Raw genomic sequence first — 15750 nt, 5'->3', positions numbered from 1 at the left:
TGACCATGCAACATTACATAGAGTTTACTTTGGTCGTTTTTTAGCTTACTGTATGTATCGGGTTCCACCATTGGTGGTGCTCGAGCACCAGAACCCAGTGACGAACATCCGAGTCGAGGAAGAGAAGAAGAAGAGCGCGGCGAAAGTATAAACAAGTGAAACAGCCGTCTGCTTTATTTATTGCTTTATGACAGTGTAAGTACGTTGACTTTATTAATAATTTGAGAATATCTACAACAAACTTAAAGTCAGTTAATTTGAGTAAATTATAACACGTTTATTCCAGTCAGAGACTCGAAGTGGTTACAGAATTAATCCAAATCTGAAATGAGTAACTATTTAGCCTGCTTTTGCTTCGTCTGATTAGGTGTAAATAAAGGTTGTTCGCTCGACAACGAGTAATAATAATTATGTTGAGCAAATTTAAAGTAATTATCCAACTAATCCTATTTTAAAAGCTAGATATGTTAGAAATCTAGTTTACATTGTACAAAGGACGTAAATGAACGTATTTGTTTGTCTAATTTGCATATATTCAGATGTTTAGCCGATGTCTGATTGCAGGAGAGGGCTGCTTGTCTTTTGTGCACCCCAAACAAAATGATTATAGTTGCTTTATATGTAATCAATGATGATTTTGTTTATTTTTCACTCTCAACTGCCAGAATTAAAGACAGACAGAAAGTGACTTTTATTTGAGTTGAGTTTGGTTACTGAAATGACTGAGAGTGATTTGTAGGTGTGATAAAGATAATCATGAGAGTTTAAATGTTGAGGATTATTCCCATCTTCCCACAGCTGAACAAGAAGCAAACAGGAGGAATTACTGCAGGAGAAACAACTGACATACTATAGGAAAGATGGAGATTAAGGAGGAACCCTGCAGAATAAAAGATGAAGAGACGGAGGAACTAATAGGTTTGTTTTTTTTTTCTTTCTCTTTAATGACTGATGAAGAACATGAAGATAAAAACTGACATGTAACAATGCTGAATCTGAAATGAGACGTTTACTTGTAAGTAAACTCTGTGTACAACCCCAAATAAGAAAAGGTTTGGACAGTATGGAAACACAACTAAAAAAATAAAGAGTGATTTCTAAATTTACTTTGACTTGTATTTCTTTTCAGGCAGCACAACAGACATTATTTAAGGTGTTCCTCATGATTTATATTGTTTTTTTTCTCTCAAAATAAACATGTATGCTAATTTTGGTTCTTGCAACACAATAAAAAAAAAGTTGGAACAGTGACGCATTTACCACTTTGTCATGTTGTCATTGCTTTTTACATCATCGAAAGCTGTTTAGGGACTGAAAACACCAAGTGCTGAAGTGTTTCAGGTGTCAGTTTGTCCCATTCTGCCAGCAAACAAGTCTTAAGGTGGGCAACAGTACAGAATATTCATTGTCACATTTTGCGCTTCAAAATGCGTCACACATTCTTTATTGGAGTGAGGTCAGGACTGCAGACAGGCCAGTCAAGTACCTGTATCCTCTTCCTCCTCAGCAGGACTTTGTAATGTGTGCAGAATGTGGTTTTGCATTGTCTTGTTGAAATATGCATGGGCGTCCCTAGAAAACAAGACAGTATAATGTGCTCCAAAATCTCTGTGTACATTTCAACATTAATGGTGCATCACAGAAGAGCAAATTACCTTTGCCAAGGGCACTGACGCTGCCCATTTCTTCTTTGGTTCGGAGCACACAGGGTCTATTTCTCCCAAAAAATACTTGAAACACTGGTTCATCTGACCACAGTACACGTTTACACCATGTGATGGTTCATCCCAGATGTCTCAGAGCCCAGAGAAGTCGACGGCGCTTTTGGACACTGTTAACATAGGGCTTCATTTTGGCACAGTACAGTTTTGACTGGCATTTGTAGATGTAACTACGTATTGTGGTACTTGACAAAGGTTTGCCGCAATAGTCCTGAGCCCATGTGCTGATCTGGCGTATAGATGAATGAGGATTCTTGATGCAGCACTGCCTGATGGACCGGAGATCACTGTTGTTCAGCTTAGGCTTGCGTCCTTGTACTTTATGCACTGAAATTCCTCCAGATTACTTAAATCTATTAATGATGTTCTGCACTGTTAAAGGTAAAATATGCAAATGCCTTTCTTTAAGAAACTTTGTGTTTAAACTTCTTAATTTTCTCACATATTTGTTGACAAACTGGCAATCCTCTGCTCATCTTAGCTCCTAAAGGACTAGACCTTTCTTGGATGCTGCTTTTGTACCAAATCATGATTACAATCATCATCACCTGTTTCACATCACATCATTATTTCACCAGTTTACCTGATTACTAGCCCTAAACTGAAGGTCGCAGGTCTGAATGACAGGAAAGGATGTATATTTACAAATGAAATAAAGTTAACCGGACAAAAAATCAAATATTTTGTGTTCATATAGTCTGTAATAAAATACAAAGTCAAAGTAAAGTTGGTGATCACTACTTTTTTTATTTGCGTTTTCCATAATGTCCTAGTTTTTTCTGATTTGTGGTTGTAGACTAAGGCCCTGTTTACACTAGTGCGTTTTATTTTTAAAACGGCGTTTTAGAATGAAAACGATCCGCGTCCACACTCGCGTTTCACCCAGCGTTTCTGAACAGCTCTCAGTCTACATCAAAACACTGAAAACGCACATCATGTGACCACACACACACACACTGGCATGCGCTGCAGCCTATCTAGCCAAATGAGAACTGTGCTCATCAAGCATCTCCCGCTGGATCTAATCTCACTGTATTTGTTAAATGTGATATTTAGTTTATCTTGTTGTCTATATCTAACGACATATTCCCTGACTTTGCTCTATTAAATCTATTAATTGTTCTCAGGTATCGTGTTTTGGCTGAGCACAAAGATAAGTTAATAATTAATGTAAGCACGTACATTATGTATATTGACTGATCGCTTGCCTTTATATCCTATAATGTATAAACTTATTGTACGTTATATTTTTATAATGGCCGTTATTGATTATTAAAACTGATATTCAGCAAAAGAGAGGCTGTGTTTTGCATTTGCAATGAAAATGAAAGGAGGCAGTGATGTTATATGCTCCATTTGTTGTGAATACGCATACAGTGAACATGACGCTCGTATGTGCTGCACAATGCCTCAACAGTTCTACTGTCGTTCGCGTGTATCGCGCCGCAGGATGTCTATTGGCACATTTGCATTGATTAACATGTTCAAAAGAAGGTAATGATTCGCACTCAATTGCTTCATACTGTTTTTATCCTTACTTTTTCTTACATTTTACGGGTGATAACAGACAAACAGACGTTTCGGCACAAAGCCTTCCTCAGTGTGTGACACATTCTCCAACTCCACCCTTTTATTCCATAGTCAATCACAATGTGCAATTAGTTAAACCGTCACTCTCATTTCATTATCAATTAATCACACAATAACTTATAATCTTCACAGCAATGACAATAAACATTCTTCCCATTCCGACCTCACTCCACAGAGATAAAGTGCATCAACCACCATCACTAATCAGGTGTACATCAATACAAAAAATTCTAACAGTTGACATTAAAAGTCACACACTGAGGAAGGCTTTGTGCCGAAACGTCTGTTTGTCTGTTATCACCCGTAAAATGTAAGAAAAAGTAAGAATAAAAACAGTATGAAGCAATTGAGTGCGAATCATTACCGTCTTTTGAATAATAGTAACGATCAGATTAACGCACCAAACCAAAGAAGTCACTAAAAAAACCGCAAGCGCGCAGGACAAACTTCAGTAACTCTGCACATTGATTAACATGTAAAACACTCGCGCTTGACGCGCGTTCCTCGTCTGGTGTAAACGCAGCATTATGAGCATCAGTGTAGGCATGAGGATTTCCCCCGGGACTCCAACAACAGATGTACGTCCCAATCACACCCCCACAAGAGCAAGCTCCTGATTGGTTAATGCGGCGCGAATGTCCGCTGAAGTTCAGACTTTCGAACTCAAGCAATTCGCGCGAAACGTGCGTCAAACGTGCAAAACGCTCAATTCGCGTGTATCGCGCAATTCACGTCATTTGTGCCGCGCCACTCGCGCTGCAGGATGTCTATTCGCGCATTTACATTGATTAACATGTTCAAAAAAAGGTATTGATTCGCACTCAATTGCTTCATACTGTTTTTATTCTTACTTTTTCTTACATTTTACGGGTGATAACAGACAAACAGACGTTTCGGCACAAAGCCTTCCTCAGTGTGTGACACATTCTCCAACTCCACCCTTTTATCCCATAGTCAATCACAATGTGCAATTAGTTAAACCGTCACTCTCATTTCATTATCAATTAATCACACAATAACTTATAATCTTCACAGCAATGACAATAAACATTCTTCCCATTCCGACCTCACTCCACAGAGATAAAGTGCATCAACCACCATCACTAATCAGGTGTACATCAATACAAAAAATTCTAACAGTTGACATTAAAAGTCACACACTGAGGAAGGCTTTGTGCCGAAACGTCTGTTTGTCTGTTATCACCCGTAAAATGTAAGAAAAAGTAAGAATAAAAACAGTATGAAGCAATTGAGTGCGAATCATTACCTTCTTTTGAATAATAGTAACGATCAGATTAACGCACCAAACCAAAGAAGTAACTAAAAAAACTGCAAGCGCACTGGACAAACTTCAGTAACTCTGCACATTGATTAACATGTAAAACACTCGCGCTTGACGCGCGTTCCTCGTCTGGTGTAAACGCAGCATTATGAGCATCAGTGTAGGCTTGAGGATTTCCCCCGGGACTCCAACAACAGATGTACGTCCCAATCACACCCCCACAAGAGCAAGCTCCTGATTGGTTAATGCGGCGCGAATGTCCGCTGAAGTTCAGACTTTCGAACTCAAGCAATTCGCGCGAAACGTGCGTCAAACGTGCAAAACGCTCAATTCGCGTGTATCGCGCAATTCACGTCATTTGTGCCGCGCCACTCGCGCTGCAGGATGTCTATTCGCGCATTTACATTGACTTAACATGTAAATCACTCGCGCTTGATGCGCGTTCCGCGTCTGGTGTAAACGCAGCATTAGAATAAAAACGGCCTCTTCAGCATTTCCAAAATGCTCTGTTTTCGGCACTGGAACATTCTGGCTTAGTTTGGACGGATGGCGTAACCGTAGCAAGACATATGCATTTTAAAACTGAAACGCATTTGTGTAAACGGGGCCTAAACTAATGCTTTATCTTTCTTTAAAGTATAATAATTGAATACTTTGATTTTAGACCAGACAGAGGTGAATGAAGACAAACAGCATCTGTTTAATAATCCGGAAGGATTCTCAGGTGAAAACCCACAAATAAAAACCGAACCGAACGCAAAGAAACGAGACCGAACAATTGGAGCCAAAGGATCTTTCACCTGCTCTGAATGCGGAAAGGTTTTCAGAATCGAATCATGGCTTAAACGACACACACTGATGGTGCACAATGGAGAAACACTGTTAACATGCAGTCCGTGTGGGAAGAGTTTCATAAACGAAGCCAAGCTGGACAAACACCTGAAGAGTCACACTAGAAACCGATCATTTACCTGCACTGAGTGTGGGAAGATCTTCAAAAGTGAAGACAAGTTAAACAACCACGTGAGGATTCACGATAAAGAAAGACCCTTCAGCTGCTCTGTGTGTGGAAAGAGCTTCAAGACTGAACACAACTTAAGCCAGCATCAGCGCGTTTACTGTGACGTGAAGCCGTTGAGCTGTGATCAGTGCCATAAAACATTTCTCTCCAGATCACTGCTGAAATTACACCTGGTAGTTCACTCTGGAGAGAGACCTTACGTTTGCTCTCTGTGTGGAAAGAGTTTCTTATATCTGAATAGGTTAAATGCGCACGAGCGTAATCATGCTGAAGTGAAGCCTCACGTTTGCTCTCTGTGTGGAAAGAGTTTCTTATATATGAATAGGTTAAAGGAGCACGAGCTCATTCATAGTGGAGTGAGATCTCATGTGTGTCCACACTGCGGGAAGAGCTTTAGTACGAAGAGGAACTTAAAAAAGCACCAGAGTGTTCACGTTGAGGTGAATCCGTTCTCCTGCACTCACTGCGGAAAGACGTTCAGGAATAAAAGATCTGTTCAAAATCATCTGATCGCTCACGCTGGAGTGAAGTCGTTCAGCTGTGATCAGTGCGATAAATCATTTATCCGTGCATCATACTTAAACCGACACCTTAAAGTTCACGCTGGACTCAAGCCTCATGTTTGCTCTACTTGTGGTAGGAGTTTTTCAATCCTGCAGTGTTTAAAGCGCCATCAGCTGGTTCACACCGGAGAGAGACCTCATTCGTGTTCAGACTGCGGGAAGAGCTTCAGGACATCGAACTACTTAAGAAAACACCAGCGGATCCACACCGGAGAGAAACCCTACTCTTGCGCTCAGTGTGGAAAGAGTTTCAGATGTACAAAGAATCTAAAACTGCATCAGCGCTCTCATTCTGGAGAGAAGCCGTTCAGCTGTGATCAGTGCCATAAAACCTTTGCTTGTCCATCAAACCTAAGTAAGCACCTGAAAGCTCATGCTGCAGGACGGGTGTGCTCAGACTGCGGCCAGAGCTTTCGTACATCAGCCGAATTAAAGACGCACCAGAGGATTCACACTGGAGAGAAACCGTATCAGTGTTCACTCTGTGGGAACAGATACGCTCTTTCAGGAAGCCTGAAACTTCATGAGAGAGTTCATCGTAAAGAAGAGCTGCAACAGTGCTCGTCCAGCGGATAGTTTCATACTGGCTGACGGCTGAAGGTCTGGGAGTTTTTAACACTTTTTAAAACTTTTTTTTTTTTTGGAACTTTTATCACAATAAATGATCAAGGACTGCCCACTATGTTACAGGTTGTTTTTAATCACGTGGTTCTGGTGAGGTGCGAAAGTCAGATGGAGGGCAGGAAGTAAAAAAAAATGAATGGGAGACAGAAAGGAAAGTCTGTATTTTTGCCATTTATACCATATTTCAAAGGCAGTCCAGGCTCATTCTGAAAACGTAGTCCTGTGGATGTTTCTGGAGACCCGGGAGGCATCTCAAATGTCTCTCGCGAGTGCCATTCGCGCCCGCGCTGTTCTCACGTGAACCCACCAGAGGCCACTGTTGAGTGATTTTAAGGTTACTAACTCATATTTAAGGCTATTAACTCATATTTTAGGGTATTAACCCAATATTTAAGGTTATTAACTCATATTTTAAGGTTATTAACTCATATCTAAGGCTATTAACTCATTTTAAGGTTATTAACTCATATTTTAAGGTTATTAACTCACATTTCAAGGTTATAAACTCATATTTTAAGGATATTAACTCATATTGTAAGCTTATTAACTCATATTTAAAGGTTATTAACTCATATTTTAAGGTTATTAACCCATAATTTAAGGTTATTAACTCATATCTAAGGCTATTAACTCTTTTTAAGGTTATTAACCCATATTTTAAAGTTATTAACGCATATTTTAAGGTTATTAAGCCATATTATAAGGTTATTATTTTTAACTCGCATTTCAAGGTTATGAACTCCTAATTAAAGGATATTAACTCATATTTTAAGCTTATTAACTCATATTTTAAGGCTATGAACTCTTATTTTTAGGTTATTAACTCACATTTAAGGCTATGAACTCATATTTAAAGGATATTAACTCATATTTTAAGGTTATTAACTCACATTTTAAGGCTATGAACTCATATTTTAAGGATATTAACTCACATTTTAAGACTTTGAACTCATATTTAAAGGATATTAACTCATATTCTAAGCTTATTAACTCATATTTTAAGGCTTTGAACTCATTTTAAGGTTGTTAACTCATATTTAGGGCTATTAACTCATATTTTAAGGTTAATATCTCATATTATAAGGTTATTATCTCATATTATAAGGTTATTATCTCATATTATAAGGCTATTAACTCACATTTTAAGGTTATTAACTCATATTTTATGGTTATTAACTCATATTTTAAGGCTATGAACTCGTATTTTAAAGTTTTGAACTTGCTTTAAGTTTATGGGTTTTGTCGATCTTCTAAATGACTTTGAATAGTATTTAAGCCTTGCTGATTAGTGATTGCTGTTATTTAATACTGTTCATCTTGCACCTTTTCAGTCTAATGATAAATATGCAAGACTCTTTAGCAGCTATTAAAGTAAAACAATCAGATTGAATGGCTGGTTTCTGAATGAGCACTTATGCAGCACTAGATGGCTGAGAGTGAATGTAAAGTGTGTGAAGTATCTGCTAAATGAGCTCAATTCACTGAAACACGAGTTTCAGAGTCATTTCATTTTCTTGTCGGCTTACTCCCTTTATTAATCCGGGGTCGCCACAGTGGAATGAACCGCCAACTTATCCAGCAAGTTTTTTTACACAGCGGATGCCCTTCCAGCCACAACCCATCTCTGGGAAACATCCACACACACATTCACAGACACACTTTGGATAATTTCAACTGTACCGCATGTCTTTGGACTGCGGAGGAAACCGGAGCACCCGGAGGAAACCCACACGAAGGCAGGGAGAACATGCAAACTCCACACAGAAACATCAACTGAGCCGAGGTTTGATCCAGCGACCTTCTTGCTGTGAGGCGACAGCCCTACCTACTGCGCCACTGCCTTGCCGAGTTTCAGAGTTGTTACACGTATTAATTAAAAACAATCAGGAGGAAGATCTTTGCGACATGTCTTGTCTGAAATTACTCAAGAACTGGATTGATTTGGTTTCACTAAATGACCGTTTACGCTAAATGCATATTATTTCTTTTTGTTTAGTTTTTTATTATGCAAAAAAGAGCATATAAAAAGATACAATATGAACAAAGAGAAAAAAATAGTTACACAAATAAAATTCAAAATGCAATATAATTGTTCACATATGAATCAAAGAAAGTCCTTTCTAAAAATAAAAAGTAAGGGTGTTTCTTTGAAGATTTACATGTATGGCTGTAAAGTTTAGCCAGAAAAAGCAATAAATTTAGATTTACAACAAAGCAATAAATAGATTTACAATGAGAAGTGTCTACATTCAACGAGTAACCAAAGAATATTATTTTGGGGAAATACAGAAGTTTGGAAATAAGAAGATTTTATGAGATTGGAAAAGTCAACCTAAAACACTTCACAGTAAGTGCACTCGCAAAATAAAAGATTTACTGTTTCATCATATTGAGTACAAAATAAGCATTTAGGGGAAATAATGTTAATAAATTGAGCTAGCTTGGTATTTATTCGGTAGCAATTATGAATGAGACTTCAACAGCTTTATTAGACTTCAACAGCCAAAACTGTACCCAATCTACACTCTCAAAAATAAAAGCACAGGAGCTGTCACTGGGGCAGTACCTTTTTAAAAAGTACATATTTATACCAGAAGGGTCCATAATGGTACCTCAAAGTTACTTTTTAGGTACATTTAGGTACTAATATGATACCACTGGACTCTTTGGGTACAAATATGTATCTTTTAAAAAGGTAGTGCCCCAGTGACAGCTCCTGTACTTTATTTCTGAGAGTGTAGGTCATTCAAAAACCTATGCAAGCACAGTAGGTAAAGAGATCTGAGAACCATTAATAACCAAGCGAATATCTTTGTTTGACAGAACTGAGAAAAGTTTGGTCAACAAAAATATTTGTTGTCAAAAATGAAAGAATCTAAAGAACCTTTAGGGCCAGATTTGACTCAAGGTATAACACAATCAGGGATTTCACCAAAAACGATGGCATATTCTTTGGGGGGAACAAGAAAAGAAAACTGATGCATAAAATTTTCTTAATAAATCTGTATTATTATTATTTTTATTGAATACAAGAATAATAAACATCACTGCATTGAAGAAAAATACAATAAAAAAAAAGAAGAAGAAAGATTTATTTTATTTTTTTACAAAGCCTCAATCATTAAGAAAAAACGATTATCATAAGCTAATGTAAATTTTTCTGGACCAATATTTCTGACTGCATCTAATGGAAGAGAGCATGGTTATTACCTGAAAAATTCAGCGTAGCCAACAAGATAAGAGAGATACATTTTAAGATCTTGCATAACGTATATCCTACAAATTCCCAAGTTTCTAATTATTTTAATTTATCTAATTGGTGTACTTTCTGCAATATACATAAATCTGTATTATTTTTATTTATTTATTTTATTTATTTATTTATTTATTTTATTAAAGAATGCAAATATACAACCACAAGCAGGAGATCGATATAAGAGACATACAAAGGAGAAAAATACAAATTACATTAGCTGCAGAAAGAAAAAAAGATTAACAACAAAGGAACAAAGATTAACAAACAAAGGAAGGGGTGAGTAAATTACAGATAAATCTGTATTTTTTTATGCATTATTAATTTACCAATACATCAAAAACAGGCAACAAACAAAAATTCCAAAGATAATTAAAATGTAAAAACAAAAACAAAAGGAAGACATTCACAAGACGCCAAAAACAGATTCATAATAGCTTACAATAGACAGAGCTTTTACATTTTTACAGCTTTGAGAGACTTCATTAACAGAATAATTTCGTTGACAAATATCTTGTATAAAGGATGAGATTTTGAAAGTCATTTGTGAATGAAGAATTTACCATTTAAAATGATAAAATTAACAAAATTGTTAATTTGTTTATCACCATTTTCAAAATAACAAATAATTTCGTTTGCATTCAATGTTATCAACATATTATTTTTTGCAGAATAATCAGAAAAACAGTCTTTCCAAAATAATTGCACAGTCTGACAATCAAGAAATAAGTGACATAAGGATTCCTCACTGTTTTTACAAAATGAACATTCTTTCTCAATATTTAAACAAATCTGTATTATTATTTTTTATTAAATACAAGAATAATAACATCACTGCATTGAAGAAAAAATACAATAACAAAAAATAAGAAAGAAGACAGAGAGAAAAAAAAATACACAGCCTCAAACATTAACAAAAAAGATTGTCATAAGCTTTAAGAAACTTATTATTTTTCTTATTATTATTAAGCTTAAGAGATTCAATATTATACGAAATTTCAACAAGGAAAGTATTAAAAACAGGTATTGTTTTTAGAAACTTATTTTTGTGTATAAAAAATTTACAGTGTAACACAAAAAAATTTACAATAAGATCGAGAGCATGACCATCATCCGAGAAATACAGAAATATATCTTTTATAGACAAATTTAAATCATGTTTAAAAATGGATGATAAATAAAAAGTATAAATCTGTATTATTATTTTTTTTTTTTTTGACCTCAATAACAAACATACAAAATTCAACAATTTACACAAAAGAACACAATGACAATAACAGATCAGGATAAACAATATAAACTTTAAAAATTAAATAAAAAAAGAAACAAAAGGGAGAAAAAATAAATAAATAAATAAAATTAAACATACATAACACAAATACAGCAAGAGGAAAGGAGGACTTATGTAACCGTGCTGTTTCCAAAATATTTATCATAAAGAACTAAAAATCTATCACTTTTCTTATTATTAACTAATCTAAGAGATTTAATAAAAACATAAATTTCTATTAAAAATGTGAAAAAGAAGGCTGCGAACAGGAGAATTTTTGTTTATGGATAAAATATTTTCCATACAAAATAAAAAAGTCAATAATGTAATTCTCTGATATATCAGCCCCACCTCCATAATAACAAACGACATCCTGAAGATGAAAGGGTCTGGAAGAAGCAATGTGGTTACCTATATGGAGATATAAGTTTTTCCAAAAGTTTTTTGTACTTTCACATTGAAAAAATATGTGAATCAGCGTTTCGTCTTCACTCTTACAAAATGTGCCTAAACTGTCAATCTCCAAATACTTTGCCAAAGTACCGTTTACTGGGTATATTTTATGAAGAATTTTGAAATGAACCTCTTTTGTTTTATTGGAAATGCAGTACTTATGAGGTAATAGCCAGGCTTTTTTCCAGTCTGTTGTGTCAAGGAAGGATGCCCAGTAAAATTTGCCTTTAGGAACATTATATTTTTTATTTTGAAAAATTTGTCGAATATATTTATTATTACATTTGTTGTCAAATAGACTAATTCCATTTAAAATCAGCTCTGGTTCTTTAATAACATTTTCATTAAACATTAAATGAGATTTTATAAGTTGAATTAGGCCTAACGGAATTGCTTTTTGCACAGCATTAAATTCTTTAAAAGGTAATGGAAAATTATTATTAGACATAAATTGTTCATAAGACAAAAAGTTGCCGGACTTATCAAAAATTGAGAGAATTCCAATTATATTTCGGTTAAACCATGTAGATAGAAAAATAGATTTATTTCTAATTCTAATATCAGAGTTGTTCCATAAAAAGCATTTATGTGGTGAGAAATTGTGGGAATAAATCTGTATTATTCAGAGGAGCGTAAATGCGTCGATGACGAAAGTGTCGTGAAGCCCCGCCCACATCCGTTCATGAGAGTTTAAATGCGGAGGATTATCCCCGTTTCAAGCAAACCGGAGGAATTACTGAGGAGAAACGACTGACTTACTATTGACCTTATTCTCCGCCGATGAGCGGGCGCTGCCATTTGAATGTTTTTGGCACTAGACTTCCGGTCTCATTCACTTCCATTCATTTTTAGACATCAAAAACTGCTCGTTTCGCTGATTGATGTTGTAAACTGATATTTCCTTGTTGTATTATTCTACTTGGTCTGTATAGTCATGCAAACATTTGTTTGTAGAGCAAGTAGTTTGACCGTTTTTGCCGTTTAATATTCCTTGTCATTTCTCCCATAGGCGACTGAAACGGAAGTTCTAAGACAATCGCGAAAACAAGCGCACTTCCGCATTTTAGAATAAGGTCAATAGTAAAGATGGAGATTGAGGAAGAAACCTGCAGAATAAAGCAAGAAGAGACAGAGGAACAAACAGGTTTGTGTTTTACTTTTTTCTCTTTAATGAGTCATGAGAAACATTAAGATAAAAATGGGCGCAACGTTTACTTTTTGTTCATTTAAAACAAATTACTAATGAGTATTTAAGTCGTACATTTAAACTGAATAAAGGCAAACCTTAATAAACCTACACTTTCCGCAGATGAAGATGGAGATGCAGTCAGTTCACAGACGGAACCAACCTTCAGACATAAGCGAGCTGAAAAGACTGCAGTCCACGAATCTTTCAGCTCTGAGCGTGGGAAGACTTACAAACATAAAGACAGTCTTTACAGACACACAGGATTTCACACAGGAACAGGCCTGTACACGTGCCCTCAGTGTGGAAAGGGTTTTACTCGGAAAGGAAGTTTGCGAATACACACGAGGATTCACACCGGAGAAAGGCCGTATACCTGCACCCAGTGTGGAAAGAGTTTCATCGATCTATCATCAATATCGAAACACATGAGAGTTCACTCCAGAGTGAAACCGTTCACATGCACGGAGTGTGGGAAGAGTTTCAAACATAAAAACAGTCTACAACATCACCAGCTCACTCACTCTGGAGTAAAGCCATTCAGCTGTGATCAGTGCCATATGACATTTATAACAGCAGCATGCTTAAAGCGACACCTTCCTGTTCACGCTGACGTGAAGCCTTACATGTGTTTCTGTGGGAAAAGCTATTCAGCCATGTCTATATTAAAAGATCATCAGACTGTTCACACTGGAGGAAAGCCGTATCAGTGTTCACACTGTGAGAGGAGTTTCAGTCAGCCGGGAGGCCTGAAAGCTCATGAGAGGACTCACACTGAAGAGAAACCCTATGCGTGTTCAGACTGCTGGAAGAGCTTTGGAAGCTTTTGTAACTTAAAAAGACACCAGAGGATTCACACTGGAGAGAAACCGTATACGTGTTCACACTGTGGGAAGAGTTTCACCCAGTCAGGTAACCTGAAGGAGCATCAGAAAATTCACGCTGGAAAAAAGCAGCACCAGCGCTCTTAATGTGGGAAGAGTTTTGCTGAATTTCCTAATCGATGGACAGAAATCATGACTTAAAGCTGCCTGAATAAGAAATCTTGGTAACACTTTACAATAAGGTTCATAAGTTAATGCATTTACTAACATGAACTAATCATGAACAACACATGTACAGCATTTATTAATCATAATTGAACATTTACTAATGCATTATTAATATCCAAGTCCATGCTTGTTAACATTAGTTAATGCATCATGAGTTAACATGAACTAACAATGAACTACTGTATTTTCATTAACTAATGTTTACAAGCATGAATAAATACTGTATATGTATTGTTTATTGTTTGTTCATGTTAGTAAATCCATTACTTAACATTAACTAATGAACCTTATTGTAAAGTGTGACTGAAATCTTTCACATTCAGGTCCATCATTGGAGGTAAACTGTGTGTCTTTCAGATATACTGTAAAAGCTGGATTAAATCCAGGGCCAGACGGAATCTGCAGATGTTTTTTACTTTTTCTGCTGAGAATTTTGGCAAAAATCTGCGGATTTCTGCGGAATTATTTTGGGAGTATCATAACTAAAACCTTAATATGTGAAATAAAAAGTAATCCCCTTATAACTTCTATTTAATGTTTAAATTGCAACTCTAATTATATTCATTTTATTTGTTAAACAAAGTGTCTCATATAATATCTCTACTAAAAGACAGAAAATATTGCTTTACAAACGGCATTGTACATAAATCAGATGAACATTTTCATATTAGTCAATAATATTACTGTAATTAATTTAAAAACTAAATAAATTTAGATTCACACACATTTACTCAAGTAAATAAACAGAATTAATGATGGGCAAAAAATCTGAGGAAATCTGGGGAAAATCTGCAGAATTTCGAGCATTTCTAAATTAATGGCCACTTGTAAGTTTGGTCATTACAGAGGCTTGTTCATAATGATGTCATTTATTCGTGCCATGGGAAATGTTGTGCACTGACTGCATATTTCATCACTATGAGAAATAAAAAGAAAACCATATTGCATGGCTAATTTTGAATGATTTATTGAACAGATGTAATCAAAGTGTTTTAACATCATTATCAGGTCTAACAAAGATAGTAGGTCATGATTATATATATATATATATATATATATATATATATATATATATATATATATATATATATATATATATATATATATATATAACATGACAAAATCTTGTCCCAGTTGTAAGATCAACAAATAATGACTTGATCATTTCTAGTTGATCATTTGTGAAAGTGTCAGAAGGTGGATTCCTCTGATGAATCGTCTGTTGATCTGCATCCCAATCATCACCAATACTGCAGAAGACCTACTGGAACCAGCATGGACCAAGATTCTCAGAGAAATCAGTCAAGTTTGGTGAAGGAAACATCATGGTTTGGGGTTACACTCAGTATGGGGGTGTGCGAGAGATCCGCAGAGTGGATGATCAACATCAACAGCCTGAGGTATCAAGACATTTGTGCTGCCCATTACATTACAAACCACAGGAGAGGGACAATTCTCCAGCAGGATAGCGCTCCTCATACTTCAGCCTCCACATCAAAGCTCCTGAAAGCAAAGAAGGTCAAGGTGCTCCAGGATGGCCAGCCCAGTCACCAGATATGAATGTTATTGACCATGTCTGGGGTAAGATGGAGGAGGCATTGAAGGTGAATCCAAAGAATCTTGATGAACTCTGGGAGTCCTGCAGGAACGCTTTCTTTGCCATTGCAGATGACTTTATTAATCAGTGATTTGAGTCATTGCAGAGATGTATGGATGCAGTCCTCCAAGCTCATGA

General features: G+C 36.1%; 2 protein-coding genes and 2 long non-coding RNA genes across 10 annotated transcripts in view; 2 read left to right on the top strand and 2 right to left on the bottom strand.

Annotated features, from left to right (window-relative positions):
* The window catches only part of LOC147838686 (uncharacterized), a 1589207-nt gene that overhangs the window by 913801 nt on the left and 659656 nt on the right, over positions 1–15750 (bottom strand). The window lies entirely within an intron of this gene.
* Positions 1–15750, bottom strand: part of LOC147838694 (uncharacterized) — a 200245-nt gene that overhangs the window by 142895 nt on the left and 41600 nt on the right. The window lies entirely within an intron of this gene.
* On the top strand, positions 83–6854 carry zgc:171220. 2 transcript variants are annotated; one of them, XM_087299071.1, is made up of 3 exons: positions 83–199; positions 799–918; positions 5258–6854. In XM_087299071.1, the coding sequence occupies exons 2-3, from the start codon at positions 861–863 to the stop codon at positions 6751–6753; spliced, it is 1554 nt and encodes a 517-aa protein (XP_087155197.1). In that variant the 5' UTR covers positions 83–199; positions 799–860; the 3' UTR covers positions 6754–6854.
* On the top strand, positions 12496–14969 carry zgc:163077. Of its 6 annotated transcripts, none has more exons than XR_015519655.2 (4): positions 12496–12602; positions 12787–12921; positions 13087–14037; positions 14271–14969. XR_015519655.2 is itself a non-coding variant. In XM_087300148.2 (3 exons), the coding sequence occupies exons 2-3, from the start codon at positions 12864–12866 to the stop codon at positions 13932–13934; spliced, it is 906 nt and encodes a 301-aa protein (XP_087156274.1). In that variant the 5' UTR covers positions 12496–12602; positions 12787–12863; the 3' UTR covers positions 13935–14969.

This window comes from Danio rerio, chromosome 21, assembly GCF_052040795.2.
Source record: "Danio rerio strain M-AB ecotype USA chromosome 21, GRCz13ab, whole genome shotgun sequence".
Taxonomy (NCBI): domain Eukaryota; kingdom Metazoa; phylum Chordata; class Actinopteri; order Cypriniformes; family Danionidae; genus Danio; species Danio rerio.
Note: the sequence above shows the minus strand (reverse complement) of the source record. Positions and strands in the feature narration are given on the sequence as shown.